This window comes from Labeo rohita, chromosome 5, assembly GCF_022985175.1.
Source record: "Labeo rohita strain BAU-BD-2019 chromosome 5, IGBB_LRoh.1.0, whole genome shotgun sequence".
Lineage (NCBI taxonomy): Eukaryota > Metazoa > Chordata > Actinopteri > Cypriniformes > Cyprinidae > Labeo > Labeo rohita.
Window position 1 is genome coordinate 6,654,355 of NC_066873.1, and position 17,124 is coordinate 6,671,478.

Genomic DNA, 17,124 nt, shown 5'->3' on the forward strand with positions numbered 1-17,124 from the left:
AAGGATAAATGGATAGAGGGATGTTATGCTTGAAACATTTTCCATGACTAAAAAGCCACATGTTTGTCAGCATATTTAAAAATGTTCTGAACATGTGTGGTGCTCACAGTATTGAAGTATTTTCATTACATTTTGAGTTTGCCATGAATGAGCACTTCTTTGAAATCTGTATACTCTTGAATAGCTTTGCTTTTATTTTGGAACAAGGTTTATAAAACATTAATCTGAAATCTCTTTGCCTCATTAGTTCAACCCCCTCAGCAACCATTTCTGTTTTTACAGTAGGGCAGAAATAACAGCAGAGAAAACCCAAGTAAAGCAAATCCTGTGAATGTGAGTTTCTCCTGAATCTAAAGACTTTAGTCATGTTTGGTGTGATATTTATGCCTAATCATTTCAAAGATGCTGTTGATGTGTCGGATAACAGAGAACAAATAAACAAATGAATCATGTGAACACAAACCTGCTGGAATGACTGTCTACAAAAAAAACACAGACAGGTCAATCTTCATTTGTCAGTCATTTACTTTAAAAAACGTGTAAAAGATACAAATCACTGTTGAGTCACATCAACTTGATATTTCAAATGATGATTGAGTAACAAATGCTGTCATTGGTACAGAAAGCATCATATCTTGGCAACGCACCCTTGGCTGTACTTCAATAATGTTATATTTATTTATATATACTGTATATATTCATATTTGAAAAAGGCAAAAAAGAAAAAGAAAACTTCATAGGAGTCATGTAGAATACAATGAATAAAACTGACATGAAATGTAGTTTTAAGAAATATGAAAACACACTTCTGAAAAGTGTATTTACAAAACATGCAGGAAAGTACAAATTTTCTTTCAGGGCAATTTCTGCAACCAGGTCGCTGTTGATGGACCAATCTGACATCTTCAAAAAGCAAATAGCACATAATGCATATCAGTTGAAGTTTTATGCTGAGATATGCTGAATGAACTCTACTGCCTATTCAAGTTTATTGAGCAGAAAATGCTTTATAAATATAATTTGTGATGCACTTTTAGTTTAAGTTATTAAATAGGAAAAGGATTGAAGACATTTCAAAAGAGAAAGTAAAAAGTAATGCACTGTCTTTCATAAATGTTTTACAATGTGTCGTTTCTCTGGAAAGTGTTTTAGATGTAAACCGGAGAACAGCTGCTCACTACAACACCATTATACAATCAGAAATACAGTTCATATATAAATATGGCATTTCAGCATCATTTAAAATTAGAGTTTACTTTTGTCATTTCAAGGCTTCCATTCTGATTCTGGGAAAAAAATGCCTTGATTAAATCGATTCAAATGTTTCTTAAAAATAATCTGCAAATGTTGCTTTTACACGATAAACATTCTGAACACGTGTCAGACATTACTTGTCAAGTTTATCAATTCAATGTCGGATCATGAAAGTGCCTTTTTAAGAGAACTCATCAGAAACATGATGCTGAGCGCAACGTTTTTATATGGATAATCAGAGTTCATCATCCCGCTCTGTAGGATTTCTATAGCATGAAGTGACAGGGAAGCATGATACACATGTGTAACTGTCATCCTCAAAAGCCATTTCCCTGTTTTAGCCCTCTATCCAGTGATGCAGCTCATCTGAGGGCTCATGATTGGACTCAGCTGGTCAACATCTGCTCCTCGTGTGAAACCACCAGCTGCCCAAATCCATTAGGTACTTGGAGGAATGGCTCTGCATCCCATCTGAGATCTACAGGAGTTTGAGGATGGCATTGTACATCTGTGTGAGGACGGTGAAATGAACAGGAAGGCAGGAGCGCCGGTCTTGAGCGGCAGGACTGCAGGTGAGCCAGGAAAGAGCGTTATACTGCTCCAGGACGAACCTGAAACATAGCAACACAAACCTCAATCTCTGAAGACCAGAGCAAACATCCATATTGGTCCAGGTTGGTTTATGGACAGTAGTTTAATGTGAAGCTGTTGGCCAGCAAAACTGATGCCGTTCGAAGACAGGACACAGGTGAACTTATCATTTCTATATTATGTACATAGCATGTGGCTGTCATGTGACGAAAAAACAAACAACTCTGACCCAGGTGAACTAATTAATTAATGCAATGTCATGTATGCAGGAAACAGAAATGATCTGTTCATCTTGCGAGTCATTTCATTCATGAACATCAATCACACAAAAAAAAAACTAACAAATCATTCTGAGACAACTTGTAACACCTGTCCCTGCTAAAAAACACAGCATTGCTGGTCACCAACATAAGGTATGTTTGGCATGCTGGAATCAGCATGGATAGCTGGTTGCTGGTTTGCTGGATCCCAGTCTTTTGGGTGCTGGTATGATCCCAGCAAGACCACAACAAAACTTGTGTATGTGTTACATATCACGTTTCTTTTGAAACTGGTTTGTGTTTGTAGTTAAAGACCAAGACAATTTTCCAAATTAATTTTAATAAATGATTTAATAAAGAAAAACATTTTGCTGGTTACATGTTTACACAGTAAAATAGTGTTAAACAAATACTGCTCAGTTTTTATATGGTCCTGATCTATAGAGAGTAAAAGTAGCACTGAAGCAGTGTTGTAGTTAGTGAAATAAAGTAGATTCACTCTACAAGTGATGACTGATCATTAGTGATGACACCTACAGTTAACAAGCAGAATCACTGTGAAAAAGTAACAGCAAGAACAGAATAAAAGTGAGAAGGTGAGCAGAAACACATTAACTACTTACAGCCACACAGCCTTAGATGAAATCAACATCTTACCAGAGGATGATTAAACACCAGCTGGACCAGCACTATACCAGCATAAACCAGCCTGGATCAGCACTATACCAGCACTAATCAGCATAAACCAGCACTATACCAGCATAAACCAGCCTGGACCAGCACTATACCAGCATAAACCAGCCTGGACCAGCACTATACCAACATAAACCACCTTGGACCAGCACTATATCAGCACTAATCATCATAAACCAGCCTGGACCAGCACTATACCAGCATAAACTAGCCTGGATCAGCACTATACCAGCACTAATCAGCATAAACCAGCACTATACCAGCATAAACCAACCTGGACCAGCACTATACCAGCATAAACCAGCCTGGACCAGCACTATACCAACATAAACCACCTTGGACCAGCACTATATTAGCACTAATCAGCATAAACCAGCCTGGACCAGCACTATACCAGCATAAACCAGCCTGGATCAGCACTATACCAGCACTAATCAGCATAAACCAGCACTATACCAGCATAAACCAGCCTGGACCAGCACTATACCAGCATAAACCAGCCTGGACCAGCACTATACCAACATAAACCACCTTGGACCAGCACTATATCAGCACTAAGCAGCATAAACCAGCCTGGACCAGCACTATACCAGCATAACCCAGCCTGGACCAGCACTATACCAGTATAAACCAGCACTATACCACCATAAACTAGCACTATACCAGCACTAACCAGTATAAACCAGCCTGGACCAGCTTGGAATCCATGCTGGTTTATGCTTTTTTTTTAACAGGGTGTGTCATGTAAAAATGAATTAATTTTTCACTACTACTGACCTGAGCACATCTGAGGTGGTTTTGGAGTCCAACGGGTGAATCCGTGAAGATGTCTTACCAGACACCAGATCGTCCATCTGAGCGATGGAGATGTGATGATGCAGAGACGCCTGCAGACACAAACACATCTTAAATGATTCACTCCTGATGCTTTACTCATAGGATCAGACATGCCACATATTTACAGTAGATTCCTGTAGATCACAGCACTAGCAACTCCATGGTCATGGGCTTGATTCCCAGGAAATGCAAGAATTGATAAAAAGTCTCTTTGGATAAAAGCGTCTGTCAGTTGCATGATAGTAAATCGTCAGAATGAGCGCTTGTCCTGAGGCTCACCTGCTGTCAGGCTCTGGTGAGATTTAGAGTTTCTAATAATTGTAGGCAACATTTTGTGGCAATGAGTGTGTCAGCAACAAACTGTAAAGAAATTGTTTGTGGTTTTTCGATCTTGTCCCTCAGTTTAAGCAGGTCCCACCAACTGCAGGAGACGTGTGATCGATGTAAAATACAGCTGAAAATCAGTTCACATCATTCCTGTTCTGTTTTTGTAGACAATTACGGCAAACATTTGACATGACACAACACATTTTTAATGTTGACACATCGAGTGACAGACGTGCTATGAGAAAATGAATGAAACAGAGACACAAACAGGTGAAGAGCAATCCTTTTTTTGCTGTTGCACAGACGTATCTGTCAGTCACTGAGTCAGTGAATGACTGCAGCAACTCGTACCTTGAGAAAGAGGGGACACTGGTGCTGTGCTTGTGGGTAGGATGCCCAGAACCAGTGCGGCAGGCCGTCGGCCGGAGCCGTGGACACGTAGTATCCCAGAGCCAGCGGCTGCTGCTTCAGCTCTTCTGGAGCATCCCGGGACATCAGACGCTCGCCCTGGCTCTGCAAACACACCAGAAACAAACAGTTTCACACAGGCATGTCAACAGCATGATGTACAAGAACAGAGCAAACGCTCTGACCCACCCGCGTATGCTGGAAGTGTGATCCAGAGCCCAGGCCGGACGGCGATCCCGGTGACGGGACAGGGGAGGTGTTGGGCGATGGGTGCAGCGTTCCTGTCAGCAGCATCATGTCATCATGACCGATGTCACTCTCCAGCTCATCAGGGAAGGGCAAACCGAACATATCATCTACAGTACGGACAGAAAGACAGCCTTCAGATTCAGCAGATCTATTGAACACCACAGTCCTTACATTCGGGACTCTTTATAATAATGTGTAGTCACTTGTGTTAACCAATATACGCTATATAGTAATTGCAAAATGTATATACACTATAGAACAACTGCAAAATTTAACTATATTATTGTCCGGCTCTAATCTGCTAAATGTGATTTTAAGGCATAAAGATATTAAGATATTATAAATATAACGTGTTTTTCTGTAAAGCTGCTTTGAAACAATGTGTGTGTGAAAACCCCTATACAAATACATTTGACTTGACTCAAGCACCATCTATTTAAAGCAAAGCCCCAATACCCTGGAGGATTTTACAGAAAGCTAAATATGTGTTCATCACAGGGCTAACTTTAGTTCCAGTGAGAGACCCTGAAAATATGATGGTTTTGTGTGATTGTTGTTGTATAATTGTGATTTTTTTGTAAAAATAGATTTTACTCAGTTAAAGAAGTTTTTATTCCAGAACAAAAATTTACAGATAATGTACTCACCCACTTGTCATCAAAGATGTTCATGTCTTTCTTTCTTCAGTCCTAAAAAAAACTTCAGTGGTGTCCCCGAGTTTGAACTTCCAAAATGCAGTTTAAATGCAGCTTCAAAAGGCTCTAAATAATCCCAGACAAAGAAGAAGGGTCTTATCTAGCGAAACTATCGGTTATTTTCTAAAAATAAAATTACAATTTATATACTTTTTAACCTTGTCTATCTCTGCGATGTGCATGTATAGTCTGTGCATCTCCGGGTCAATACAGTTAGGGTACGTCTAAAAACTGCCATCTCATTTTCTTCTCCAACTTCAAAATCATCCTACATCGCTGCAGAGGCACTGACCCAGTGGTTGCAAAATGAACATGCAAATAAGATCAAACGCTCTTTACAAAAAAAGGTAATACAGCGATGTAGGACAATTTTAAAGTTGGAAGAGAAAATGAAATGGGAGTTTTTCGACAACCTAACTGTTCTAAACTGGAAAAAAAGAGAGTTTACGCAGACCTAGACAAGACGAGCGTTTGAGGTTACAAAGTATATGAATTGTGTTAATTATTATTATAATTTTTTTTTATAACCGATTGTTTTGCTAGATAAGACTCTTCTTCCTCAGCTGGGATCGTTCAGAGCCCTTTGAAGCTGCATTAAAATAAAAGAAAATGAGAAACAAGAGACCAAAAAATATGCAGATGAGCTGAAGGCCACTGTCAAAGAAACCTGGGCTTCCATACCACCTCAGCATGCCACAGACTGAGCACCTCCATGCCACGCCGAATTGAGGCAGTAATTAAAGCAAAAGGAGCCCCTACCAAGTATTGAGTACATATACAGTAAATGAACATACTTTCCAAAAGGCCAACAATTCACTAAAAATGTTTTTTTTTTGTTGGTCTTATGAAGTATTCTAATTTGTTGATAAAACTGCATCTTGGAAATTCAAACTCGGGGGCACCACTGAAGTCCACATTATGGAAAAAAAATCCTGAAATGTTTTCAAAAAACATAATTTATTTACAACTGAAGAAAGAAAGACATGAACATATTGGATGACAAGGGGGTCATGGGGGTATGACAAGTACATTATCTGTAAATTTTTGTTCTGGAAATGAACTTCTCTTAAAGGGGTCATCGGATGCTAAGTTCACTTTTACATGTTGTTTGAACATGTAAAAATCTACCCTGTAAAAATTACAAATCTACCCTATAATGATAAAAATCCATGCAGTGGTTTTTAATTCATCTGTAAAAATAATATTCCCTTTTTCAAATCAAGCCATTCTCAGATGCCTGTCGGTGTGGCACACTGACAGAGGCCGCTCCCACAACAGTTGATTGACATGAGCGTTTTACCTCAGATCAGCTGTAACAGTCTGCCCTCTTTGTTTCGATGCCGGAGCAGGGATGTAAGTTAGACAACAATATCTCAGATTGAGCGATTGAGGTGTTGTGTTGCTGGATGTAATAATGAACATAGTGGTCGTCATTTACTCCCGACATCTGAGCCGCTGAAGATGCAGTAGATTATGTTTGTTTGTGAAGGGAATGCGCCTCCCGATCTACATATATCCGTCGATGTTTGCACAATTCATCCGTGATCCAGCTTCACTTACAGCAGAAGTGAGTATAAGGGTTTTTTTATGAATCTTTGCGATCGCCTTTCCTAATAATGTGCTAGTTAGCAAGTTTAGCGGCTAAACGGGGCTAAATGCGGCTAAAGTAAACAGGCTCGTCTCTCCACAGAGAGAAGAGAGGGGCGGGGCGAGGAGAGCTCATTTGCATTTAAAGCAGCTTCGACCAGAATGAGATGATTTTTGCAGAGCTGATTTTGGCAAGGTAAAAAGGGTGTTGTTTTACACAACCATTGAGAATTTTTAACCAAAGTATATTATAGACTTCTCATTAAGACCCTAAAGAATCATATCAACTTGTGGAAAATGGGCATCCAATGACCCCTTTAAATAAAGGTTGCTGCTATGTTGTAAGAGTAACAGTGTCGCCTGCTGGTGACATTACGAAATACACATGATTACAAGTCCAGTTTATATTCATCATCTGTGACCACTCACACAGTCTGAAAATAAATCAAAACGTTGACAAATCAAATCAAAAAAAGTTTACAGCTGTGCACCTACGATGTACAGCCAGTGTAAATAACCCAAAGGATGATATTAGTTTTGCACTTAATAATTGTCTTTTATTTTTTATGTGTATAATGATATTTGATTAATCCTACACAACATAACAGCTCTTATTTTGAAAGTGGGTTTTGTAAGTAAAGTGGGTAAGAGTTTATTTTATAGTCCTGTTCTGCATGTACATACTAAATTACAATAACTGAGTAATAATTAGGCACTAAATCTGAAACTACCTTTAAACCTCATATTACTAAGAAGTAAATTCACTATAAGTAAAGTGCAAAATAAAGTGCAAGGGTAAGAATGACTTCAGGGCTTGAGTTCATGGATTGAATGCTCAAGGTCTGTGTGTTTACTGTTGTGGGAGTGATTTATTCTTATTTGTATGGCTCTTGACCATTCTGGAAGGTACATACTATATCTAACAGTCAAATGTAAAAACAGCCAGATTCAAATGCTGCACCTCTTTATTTGAAGCACTCAGGAATGATTAACTCAGGTCACACATGTTGTGTTGCAGTGGGTGTATACATCTTGTGTTGCGTGTGTGTGATGGTGTTGAGGTACCGGGGTTGTCTTCGGCAGGGTACGTGCTGGGCGCCACCTGTGTGGTGGAGGAGGTGGGAAACACCAGGATGTGCGTGCAGGATGCATCCTGAGGAGTGTTGAGCTGAGACGTCTGCAGGTTGAGCGCTGTGCTGCGGCCGAACACTGAGCCCATCGTCACCGCATCTGCACACACGACTGTTAGGACACAAAAAACTGCACTTTTCTGACACTTTTCACGATTAGTTGATCATAATCATAATCTCAATCACTGATTCAGCTGTGCAGCCCTATCACTGTTAAGTCTTTACGCAGGTGTCTGGTGTCCGAAATCACACAGAACAAAAGCAGCTCGCACAGAAGTGCATGTTTCACCTGGCATCACCACAAAAGATCCCTGCGGCTCCATGGAAACCAGGCATGCACTGAGAATGGAGGGCGAATCAGCAGTGGACAACCCACACATAAGACACGCTTCCCGCAGTTGACGGCCAATAGAATGCAGCGAATGCTCGCCCAGCAGCACACTCCAGTCTGAAAGAGAGAGAGAGCGCTAATAAATATTCATAAGGGTCTTTGTTGAAAATATATCTGTCCCACTGACACACCTTTGAGTTCCCCGTGGCCCAGTCTTCCCAAACGGCCAATCACAATCCTCCACGGCAGCGATGTCATCTGAATAATGCTCACGCACCATTCCCATAACTTCTGGAGGCCAATTTTACGAGGGGAAAACTTGGGCCGCCGGGCTCTGCGAGTAAAGACAAGATGCTCCGTTTATTTAGACTGGAACTTAAAGCATGGCAAATAGACTCAAATGAACAGGCGTCACCTGTTGGGCACATCGATGTTGATGACACAGGTTTCCAGCAGCTCCCCCTGCTGATCCGTGCAGGACACCAGGATCCAGCGCTGGTCATGTGACAGACAGTATCCCACGAACAGCACGTTACAGCGTGAGGGAGCGTCTGAACACACGTCACCCACCTCGGACTGTTTACTGCGAGTTGGACCCAGGATGAAGGGTGGAGAATACAGACGCGTGACACTGGGGCTCTGTAACACACACAGGAAACATCATTCACTTCAAAAGAAATCAAACATCATAAAGGCACCATTGTTTAAGCAATATATTTTACACAAATCCATATTCAACTTTCCAGCATTATTTATGTCCTGAAATGGTTTTGATATGTGTGTTGCATATGTAACATTTTAATAACAGCTCTAGAGCTAATCTAGGCAAATCTACGTAAATGTGCACTAGAAAAGTGTTTCTCGACTGTTTTTGAAGCCCCTTGAAAATGTTCAGTGTCAGGGGCTCCAGGAACATGGTTGAGAAAGACTGTACTAGATGGACATATTAACACATCTTCAGCTGTGTCACTTTTGTTTTATCCAACTGCCCTGCATCTTGTGATTTTATGGATGAAAGCATCAAAGGTAGCACTTAATAATAACTTTTATTAATAAATTATTAACAAACATTATATAATGTTATGTTATATAAGAACTGCTTAAATTCAAATAGCTAGAAATGTGAGATAATGTGCTTGTTAATGTTTACTAAATATCTTACTGAACATTATCTAATGATTAACAGATCATGTAAATAAAATGCTTACAAATGTCATTAAACTTTCAGTTTATATGATCACGCACTTCTTGAGAATCTACAAATGATTTTAATGATATTGAAGTGTGATACGGGCAAGATTAGGAGAAGGTTTGGTGGAATGTGTAGGTATAAGGGTTGGTTAAAAGGTTAGAAGAGTACAGGGGTCAATTTAATATAAAGGAACACAGTTTAATCTATTTATATTGAATTGAATCAATTGAAAAATGTATGTTTTCTACTGTTGCTTTATTATTCAAGGAAAATCCTGTTCAATAATATACCGTAGTATACAAATGGAAGTTTAGAGGCAATAAAAACATGTTTTTCACCCAAATTGCCATGTGTCATGTCTTTAGCAACCATTTAGCTAAACTTATCTAACCACCCTTTACACAAACATTGTTACAGCAACTAAAGTCCCATACCCGTAAAGGTAATAAATGATAGTAAACGTTTTATTAACATTTACAAATGATGAATAGTTTCAACCTTAGATTGGGTACTGCAAAAACATGAACAAATGATTAATAAGTTATTTGTTAAGGTAAATTCAGGTAATTTGGGACACTTTTTGCCATCAAGATGACTGCTCATGAAGGTACTAGCGATTGGTAAATGTTTATAAACATTTACAAATGACGAACAGATTGGGTACTGCAAAAACAGGAACAAATAGTTAGTAAATAGTTAGTAAATAATTTGTTAGGATGTGAAAATAAAAGTCTACACAACAAACAAAGACCAAATATGGGACCTTTACAGACTGTGATCACATGAACATTTTGTGAAGTGCTTAATATTTATAAATGTAAAAAACTGAACTGAAGTTTAATGACATTTATTAGTAAATAAGCGTTTAATCATGTGCATGATTATATGAATTGAAAGGTGATTGACATTTGTAAGCATTACCTAATGATCTGTTAAGCATTACATAATGTTTGTTAATGATTTATAAACCATTAGATCATAGATGTTTGATAACACATTAGTAAACATTAACAAGCACATTATCTCATATTTCTAGGTATGTGATCTGTTAAGCATTATGTAATGTTTGTTAATGATTTACTAATGAAAGCAGGGTTGGCAGGTTTTCACAACAAAACTCACCCAATTGCTACCCCAAGGGGGGTCCCTCGTTAAAAAACGTGTTCCGGGGGATAAAATACAAGTTTTTTGTCAGGGTTCCCCTGGTAAATTAGTATTTCAGGGGCTAAATATGACATTATTGCATTCGCTTCAACCCACGGACATCAAATACAACCCGTGGCAACAGTATTAAAGTAGCCTAATTCTGCAGACTTGGCAACACTGAATGAAAGTTACTATAAAGCAAGTATGTATAACTGCAGACTGGAGATCTCCAAAATGTGGCGTGAACTCCAAAAGTGGGCAGAACCTCCAAAATGGGGCGGGGTCTCATCATACAAAGACTTTCACCATTGGCTCTGGTTTCAGCCAATTGTTTTTGACTTATGTTTCAAAATAAAACGTTATAAATTAAACATTGTTTCTAGATGATATAAAACAAAATAAAATATGCTATATAAATAAATATGCTCAGTGAGAACAAAGCCCAAAGCTCGTGGCCAGTGGTGTTTGGACTGGAACCTCTCACGCGAGCCGTCCCAGCGCAGCGCAGAGGAAAGGTTTTACTCTATCGCTTTGTTTTAAGCAACGGGGGCATCCTGGGGCTCAAAATTCGCAGGGTAGGAGGGGATAATGATGCTGGGTGTAACTAAAAAGGTCCCATTGTCCGGTGAGGTCTGGCTGGGGAGTTACGGAACGGCCTGGGGATCTTATGTCACATAATCTTATTACCCGTTCATCTACCACAGTGTTGAGCACCAATCTTGCCGTGCAGTCAATTTCACTGGTTAAGGTTAGGGTCAGGTGTGGGGTAGGTTTAGGGGTTAGCATTTGTGATTGACACAACCAATAAAACCTTTAGAATCAGCTGTGGGGCGGAGTTTGCGCTAAAGTGGATTGGGAGGAAAATTGCGCATCCGTGTCATGTGCCTGTCTGTCAATGGGAGGAAGCCACACCCTATTTTGGAGCTCCCACCCCATTTTGGAGTTCCTGTGCCCATTTGGAGATCTCCAGGCTGCAGTTATACCCTTCTCCTATAAAGTGTTACCACATCAACTTAATGAATAAAGTCAAGCAGAGCACAAAACAAGAAAGAGGTATCCCTAAAAAAAAAGCCACATCAGAGCATGCACTTACAGCATGGTACACACATACAGCATGGTGCATTGTGTCTATACAATTCTCTTGATGATGACAAGAGTGATATATCGGGTTACACTTTATTTTGATAGTCCACTTTAGACATTCTACTAATTATAAGTAACTTTGCAACTACATGTCAACTATTTCTTATTAATTTGCAACTACATGTCTACTAATTCCCAGAGCAGACTGTTAGGTTAGGTTTAGGGTTAGTAGAATAAGTTGACATATAGTTGCAAAGCTTAGAAGAGTGTTAGAAGATATAAAGCAGACAGTCTACTAATACTCTAATGACAAGTTTTACATGCAGTTGCAAAGTTACTTACTGTTAGTAGAATGTCAAAATTGGACTATCAAAATAACGTGTTACCATTTATTGCTTTTGCATCACAACACATTACTTGCATCCAGTTCAGACACAATATAATCAAGCCTGACCTCTGGGCTGTTGAGCGTTGACTGTATGGTGGAAGCGGGGCCGAATCCGGTGAGGGACCTGATGTGCGTCTGTCTGGGGAGCAAACGGCGGCTCTGTGAGTATGTGGAGAAGGCTAGCGATCGCAGGCGCTGTAGGTACTCAGGACTCTCTCCGCTGGCTGGCTGCAACAGATGCTGACACGGCAACACCTGCAAATCAAAATTAACTACTGTTACACAACTAATGATTTGTGAAAGATACGTTAGGATGAGCCTGTCCTGACCTGTAGCACCAGTGCAGGCTGAATGCTCTCTGGCAACGCGTTCAGCATATCCGTGTAGCAGCGCAACAGTGCTAAAAGCCAAACACTGCTCGCATCCATGTCCTCCCCACCCTCTTCGTCTCGTGACCCTGCCCCCGAGCACAGGAAGGGATCCACCACATAAAGCACGATGGCTGGTGGGTGGGCGTGGCTGTCCGCTGACTCCGCCAATGTAGGAATACCAATCCGGTCCCTCTCTGCTGAGCTACAACAACAATGACATTAATCTCCAATCATACCACATTGGTGTTAGAGGGATATTTTACATAATCCATGAAATACAATAGTACAATCTACCAAATAATGTGAATTTGCAGTACACTGGTAATTATATCAGTGGTCAGACATGGGACACACATGAATTACACCAGTTCATAAAGCATGACGTTCTTAGCTACAGTTTGAGACTGAAGTTGTCTGCGCTCTGTGCTGTACAGTAACGTCTCACCTCTCTGCACTCTCAGCTGACGGTGTGGTGTTTGAGTCACCCGTAACCACCTGTCCCGGTTCGGCACCACTGGACTGGGATGTGGCAGCACAGATGGGGTTAGGGGTGTTTCCTGAGTTGCTGTCTCCATCAGCGGATACAGGCTGTTGGGTGGATGCTGGTGGAGTGAGAGGAACAGAAGCGGGTGGAGGCTTTGGAGGGACAAGGAGGCCACTGTCCAGCATCAAGGTAGAGAGCTGCGGGCCTGAAAAAGTGCAGTGTAACTTTAAACCACACCCTTTAGAAAAGGTGTGTACAATCCTGCTCCTAGAGGGCCAATGTCTAGCAGATTCCACCCTGCCCCAAAACACCTGCCTGGAAGTTTCAGAATTCCTGAAGGCATTGACTGAATTTAAAATTATCTGCCAGTGGGGTAAGGAAATGACTCTTAAAACAAGATTATTTTTCTTAGCAAATGCAAAATGCACTTAATTTAGTTTTTTGTTTTTTTGTTTTTTTCCCAGAAAACAAGACTAAATATCTTACGTCATTTTCTTTATCTAGTAAATGCATTTAGACATTTTGACTAGAAACAAGACAAAAATACTAAGTAAGACAAGCCTTTTTTTTTTTTTTTGCAGTGATCACGGTCACCTTTATGGTATAGAGCACTGGCAAAATGACTGGTGATTCATTCCAATGAAACGGGAACAGAATAACAGGAGGGATTCCTACCGAGTGTGTGTCTGCAGATGTGTTTGTAGAGTTTGAGTTTGTTGAGGTTTTCCTCCTGGTGTTGTCCAGCCCAGAGCCCTGAGAACCACTGGTCATCTGTCTCCTCCTCACACTCCACTGATCCCACTGGGACAATCCCGTCTCTGGACACCCGTGCTAGTGGACGATGCTTTCCCAGCCGACACGTCTGTGTGTAAGAGGAGCACTGATGACAACTGAGTTGCCAGACCTCATTAAATTTTCTAATGGACACAGTCCACAGGTATTTGATTGGACAACAATTTGTGCAAGGTGAGTCCTCAACACTTTATACTTTCCCAAGAGAAAAGGTTTGTCAACTTTTAGGATTACACTAGCAGTGAGAGAACCTATATGCTGAAGCCAAAAGTGAGATACATTTTTGCAACACATATTTTGTGTACCTGAGGATTTATGTATTTGAACAATTTTTCAGTCTCAGCAACTTTTCTTTTAGACTCAGGACAAATCTAAATTACTCTGCACCTGCTTCATGAGATAATTGCATAATTAAACACAGGTTAGGGAACACTAATCTTGCTCCTGGAGGGCCACTGTCCCACAGAGTTTCAACCTTAATTAAACACACTTGAATCAGCTAATCGAGGTCTCCGGGATTATTAAAAACATCCAGGCGTCTATGCTGGTTAAGTAAGGAGCTAAACTCTGCAGGATGTTGGCCCTCCAGAAGCAGGAGAGGACACCCCTGACATGAATGAAACAAAAAGTGCCTCTAATTGAAGAATACCTCATTTACAGAAGGGCGATACATGTCTAGAAGGTCAGAACATGTGAGTGATAATGATATACCTCATAGACAGCACTGAGCTCCTGCAAGAAAGCTTTGGCACTGCTGAGCAGGGTGTCATAATTGGGACACAGTACCAAGAAGGCCACATCCCTCTGACCTCCATAAGGCTCCAGGAGAAACTTCTCCCAGAAGGGAAGAGCAAGTGGAGACAGAGCCAGAAAATCTCGATCATATCCCAGTAGCACGCTGGGGATCGGCAGTGGCTCTGGGGATTCCTCGGAACCTGACCGTTGTAATAATATGTTTAGTCTCTGCAAGATTTCAAGATCTGAGCCAAGAAAATATTTTTTATAAATATGGAGAATAATTGTAATGAAGTCTCACCATAAGAACCTCGCCCAGCCATCTTGTGGAACTGCTGCCATGTGAGTGGACCCTGAACATGCTGGATGTTCTCCCAACTCCTGCCCGTCCTCTTCTTCTGGATCGCATCTTGCAGGAATGGCTGGAGTGACAGCAACATCCGCACCACATCTTGAGAGGACAGCTTGCTGATGTCCAACACTGAGGACACACAGGTTGCCAGGTCATGTTTTGTCTGGTTGTCTATGTTGTCGCTAGAGCAGGGATGGGCAATTCCAGCCCTAGAGGGTGACTGGCTTGCAGAGTTCAGCTCCAATCCTACAGAAACACACCTCTGCTTGTAATTTTCAAGTAATCCTGAAGAGTTTGGTTGGATTTCTCAGGTGTGTTTGATTAGGGATAGAGCTAAACTCTGCAGGATAGTGGACCACCAGGACTGCAGTTTCCAATCCCTATGCTAGAGTGTTCTTGGTGGTTGCCAGAGCATTGATATGTGGGTGATAAATCTTTTAAAGGGGTTCAAACTCACCTTTCCATGTTGTAAGTGTGTGTACACAACCAGTGTACAATCCACCCAGTGTTTGTTTTTTTAAATCTCTATAAATCATTAGCACTTTCTCAGATCAAGCCACTGCTTATATTCCTGGCTGTGTGATATCACAAAGGCAGGCCCCTCCCTTGATTATTGACTGACACAGTTGTTTTAGCGTAGACCCACGCTGAGTGAGCTGTAAATAGTCATTGCCATTATTTCGATGCTGGAGCAGGAGTAAAAAAGAATGTCTCCTAAGTGACTGAGGTGTTCTGTTGTTGGATGTAATAATGAACATAACAGTCATAATTTACTCCCGACATCTAAGCTGATGAAAAATGCAGTGGATTACTTTTGTTTTTGAAGGGAATGCGTCCCCGATCTCCCTAAATGCATCTATGTTCACACAAATAATTTTTGATCCAGCTTCACCTACAAAAGAAGTGAGTATTAAGTTTTTTTTAATCTTTGCAAATCACCTTTCCTAATAATGTGCTAGTTAGCAAAGTATGTTATAGACTTTTCATTTAGACCCTAAAGAATCATATCAACTTGTGGAAAATGGGCATCCGATGACCCTTTAAGTGGTTGTTAGGATGTTGCTGTGTGGCTGCTAGGGTATTCTGGGTAGTAATGTGGTTGCAGTGTTTTCTGGGTGTTTTTTAGCTGCACTGCTATGAAACTGATTTGGCCTTAAGTCCTGCCTTTTAATGAGTCTTACCATTGGTCTGTGGCCAGGTGTGCAATGCGCTGCTCCTCACCGTAGTCTGTTCCACCTTTCCTCCAGTTGCGTTGTCCACATACTGCAGTCCCTGCACCAGTGCATTATAACAATCTACACATGCATCACTGCTGTCCGTCCACAGCCTGTCTGCTGCCCAGCTCTGCAACAGAGCCCTCTGGCGGCCATGACAGGAGCAGCCGGGTGATCTATGCAGAGAGGTCAGGGATGTGATTGGCTGAGAGCACTGCTCCTGCAACAGACCAATCACCGAGGCAGGCGTCTGTTGCTCCTCAGGTCTTCGACTGGAAGGGACTCGCCTACACAGCGCCAGTCTCCTCTCTGCCGCACGGCCCGCCTCAGACCCACGGCCAAATATGTCCAGCTCATCCTCCAGGAAGAGGCCAGACCCGTGCGCCAGCCTTCGGTTTACAATCGCACTAAAGCCACACATGCAGCGGTATTGGTCCTCACAGGTGGAGTCTGGGATATAGACACCAACATCTGCCCCTTTAACGTTCATGTTACAGGCACAGATGCAGCAGCTGTCAAAGTTGCTGTCTTTGAAAATATTCAGGACCGAGTCAGACAGCAGCAGGATAACGTAAAGACTGTGCGCCTCGGGCAGCGGCGGTCCCGATACAGATGGCTCTACTGAGCTGAGCGGCACACTGGTGGAAGGGGTTGACGCTGGTGAGCTGAGTTCAGTGCCGTCCTGCCTGACAGAGCCCTGCCCACTGGCCGCACCCATGCCGCGGGGGGTGCGAGGGGTCGGCACAGAGAAGCGAGAGGCGGCCGGAGAGGGTAGGACGCCTGAGACAGTGCCAGTGGAGGCGCCGTTCATTGTCATGGAAGTGTAGTCCTGCTCCAGAAGAGCGCCACTGCTGAAGAACATTCATGTGAGACTTTCATGGCCAAAATTGAATGTCAAATGTCAAACTTTTCCATAAAAACCTTGACCTTTATAAAATTCCTGATTAAATGCAAAAATTATTTCATCTTTTATTTCATATTTCACACATTGGATTGTGGGTTCAA

At 41.5% G+C, this 17,124-nt stretch overlaps 1 protein-coding gene across 6 annotated transcripts in view; it reads right to left on the bottom strand.

Annotated features, from left to right (window-relative positions):
* Window positions 1-507: 507 nt before the first annotated feature.
* The window catches only part of LOC127165079 (mediator of RNA polymerase II transcription subunit 13-like), a 59,603-nt gene continuing 42,986 nt past the window's right edge, over window positions 508-17,124 (bottom strand). For 4 of the 6 annotated variants that reach the window (XM_051109370.1, XM_051109371.1, XM_051109372.1 and 1 more), the window contains exons 17-31: window positions 16,087-16,970; window positions 14,855-15,034; window positions 14,530-14,753; window positions 13,702-13,888; window positions 12,988-13,231; window positions 12,501-12,744; window positions 12,238-12,426; window positions 8,778-9,001; window positions 8,554-8,696; window positions 8,321-8,479; window positions 7,967-8,131; window positions 4,560-4,726; window positions 4,314-4,475; window positions 3,576-3,685; window positions 508-1,865 (exon numbers count right to left, since the gene is read on the bottom strand). In XM_051109370.1, the coding sequence (XP_050965327.1) occupies window positions 1,733-1,865; window positions 3,576-3,685; window positions 4,314-4,475; window positions 4,560-4,726; window positions 7,967-8,131; window positions 8,321-8,479; window positions 8,554-8,696; window positions 8,778-9,001; window positions 12,238-12,426; window positions 12,501-12,744; window positions 12,988-13,231; window positions 13,702-13,888; window positions 14,530-14,753; window positions 14,855-15,034; window positions 16,087-16,970 (3,415 nt within the window). In that variant the 3' untranslated portion in view covers window positions 508-1,732. The remainder of the gene's footprint in view (window positions 1,866-3,575; window positions 3,686-4,313; window positions 4,476-4,559; window positions 4,727-7,966; window positions 8,132-8,320; window positions 8,480-8,553; window positions 8,697-8,777; window positions 9,002-12,237; window positions 12,427-12,500; window positions 12,745-12,987; window positions 13,232-13,701; window positions 13,889-14,529; window positions 14,754-14,854; window positions 15,035-16,086; window positions 16,971-17,124) is intronic. The other 2 variants (XM_051109373.1, XM_051109369.1) reach the window with 1 other exon arrangement.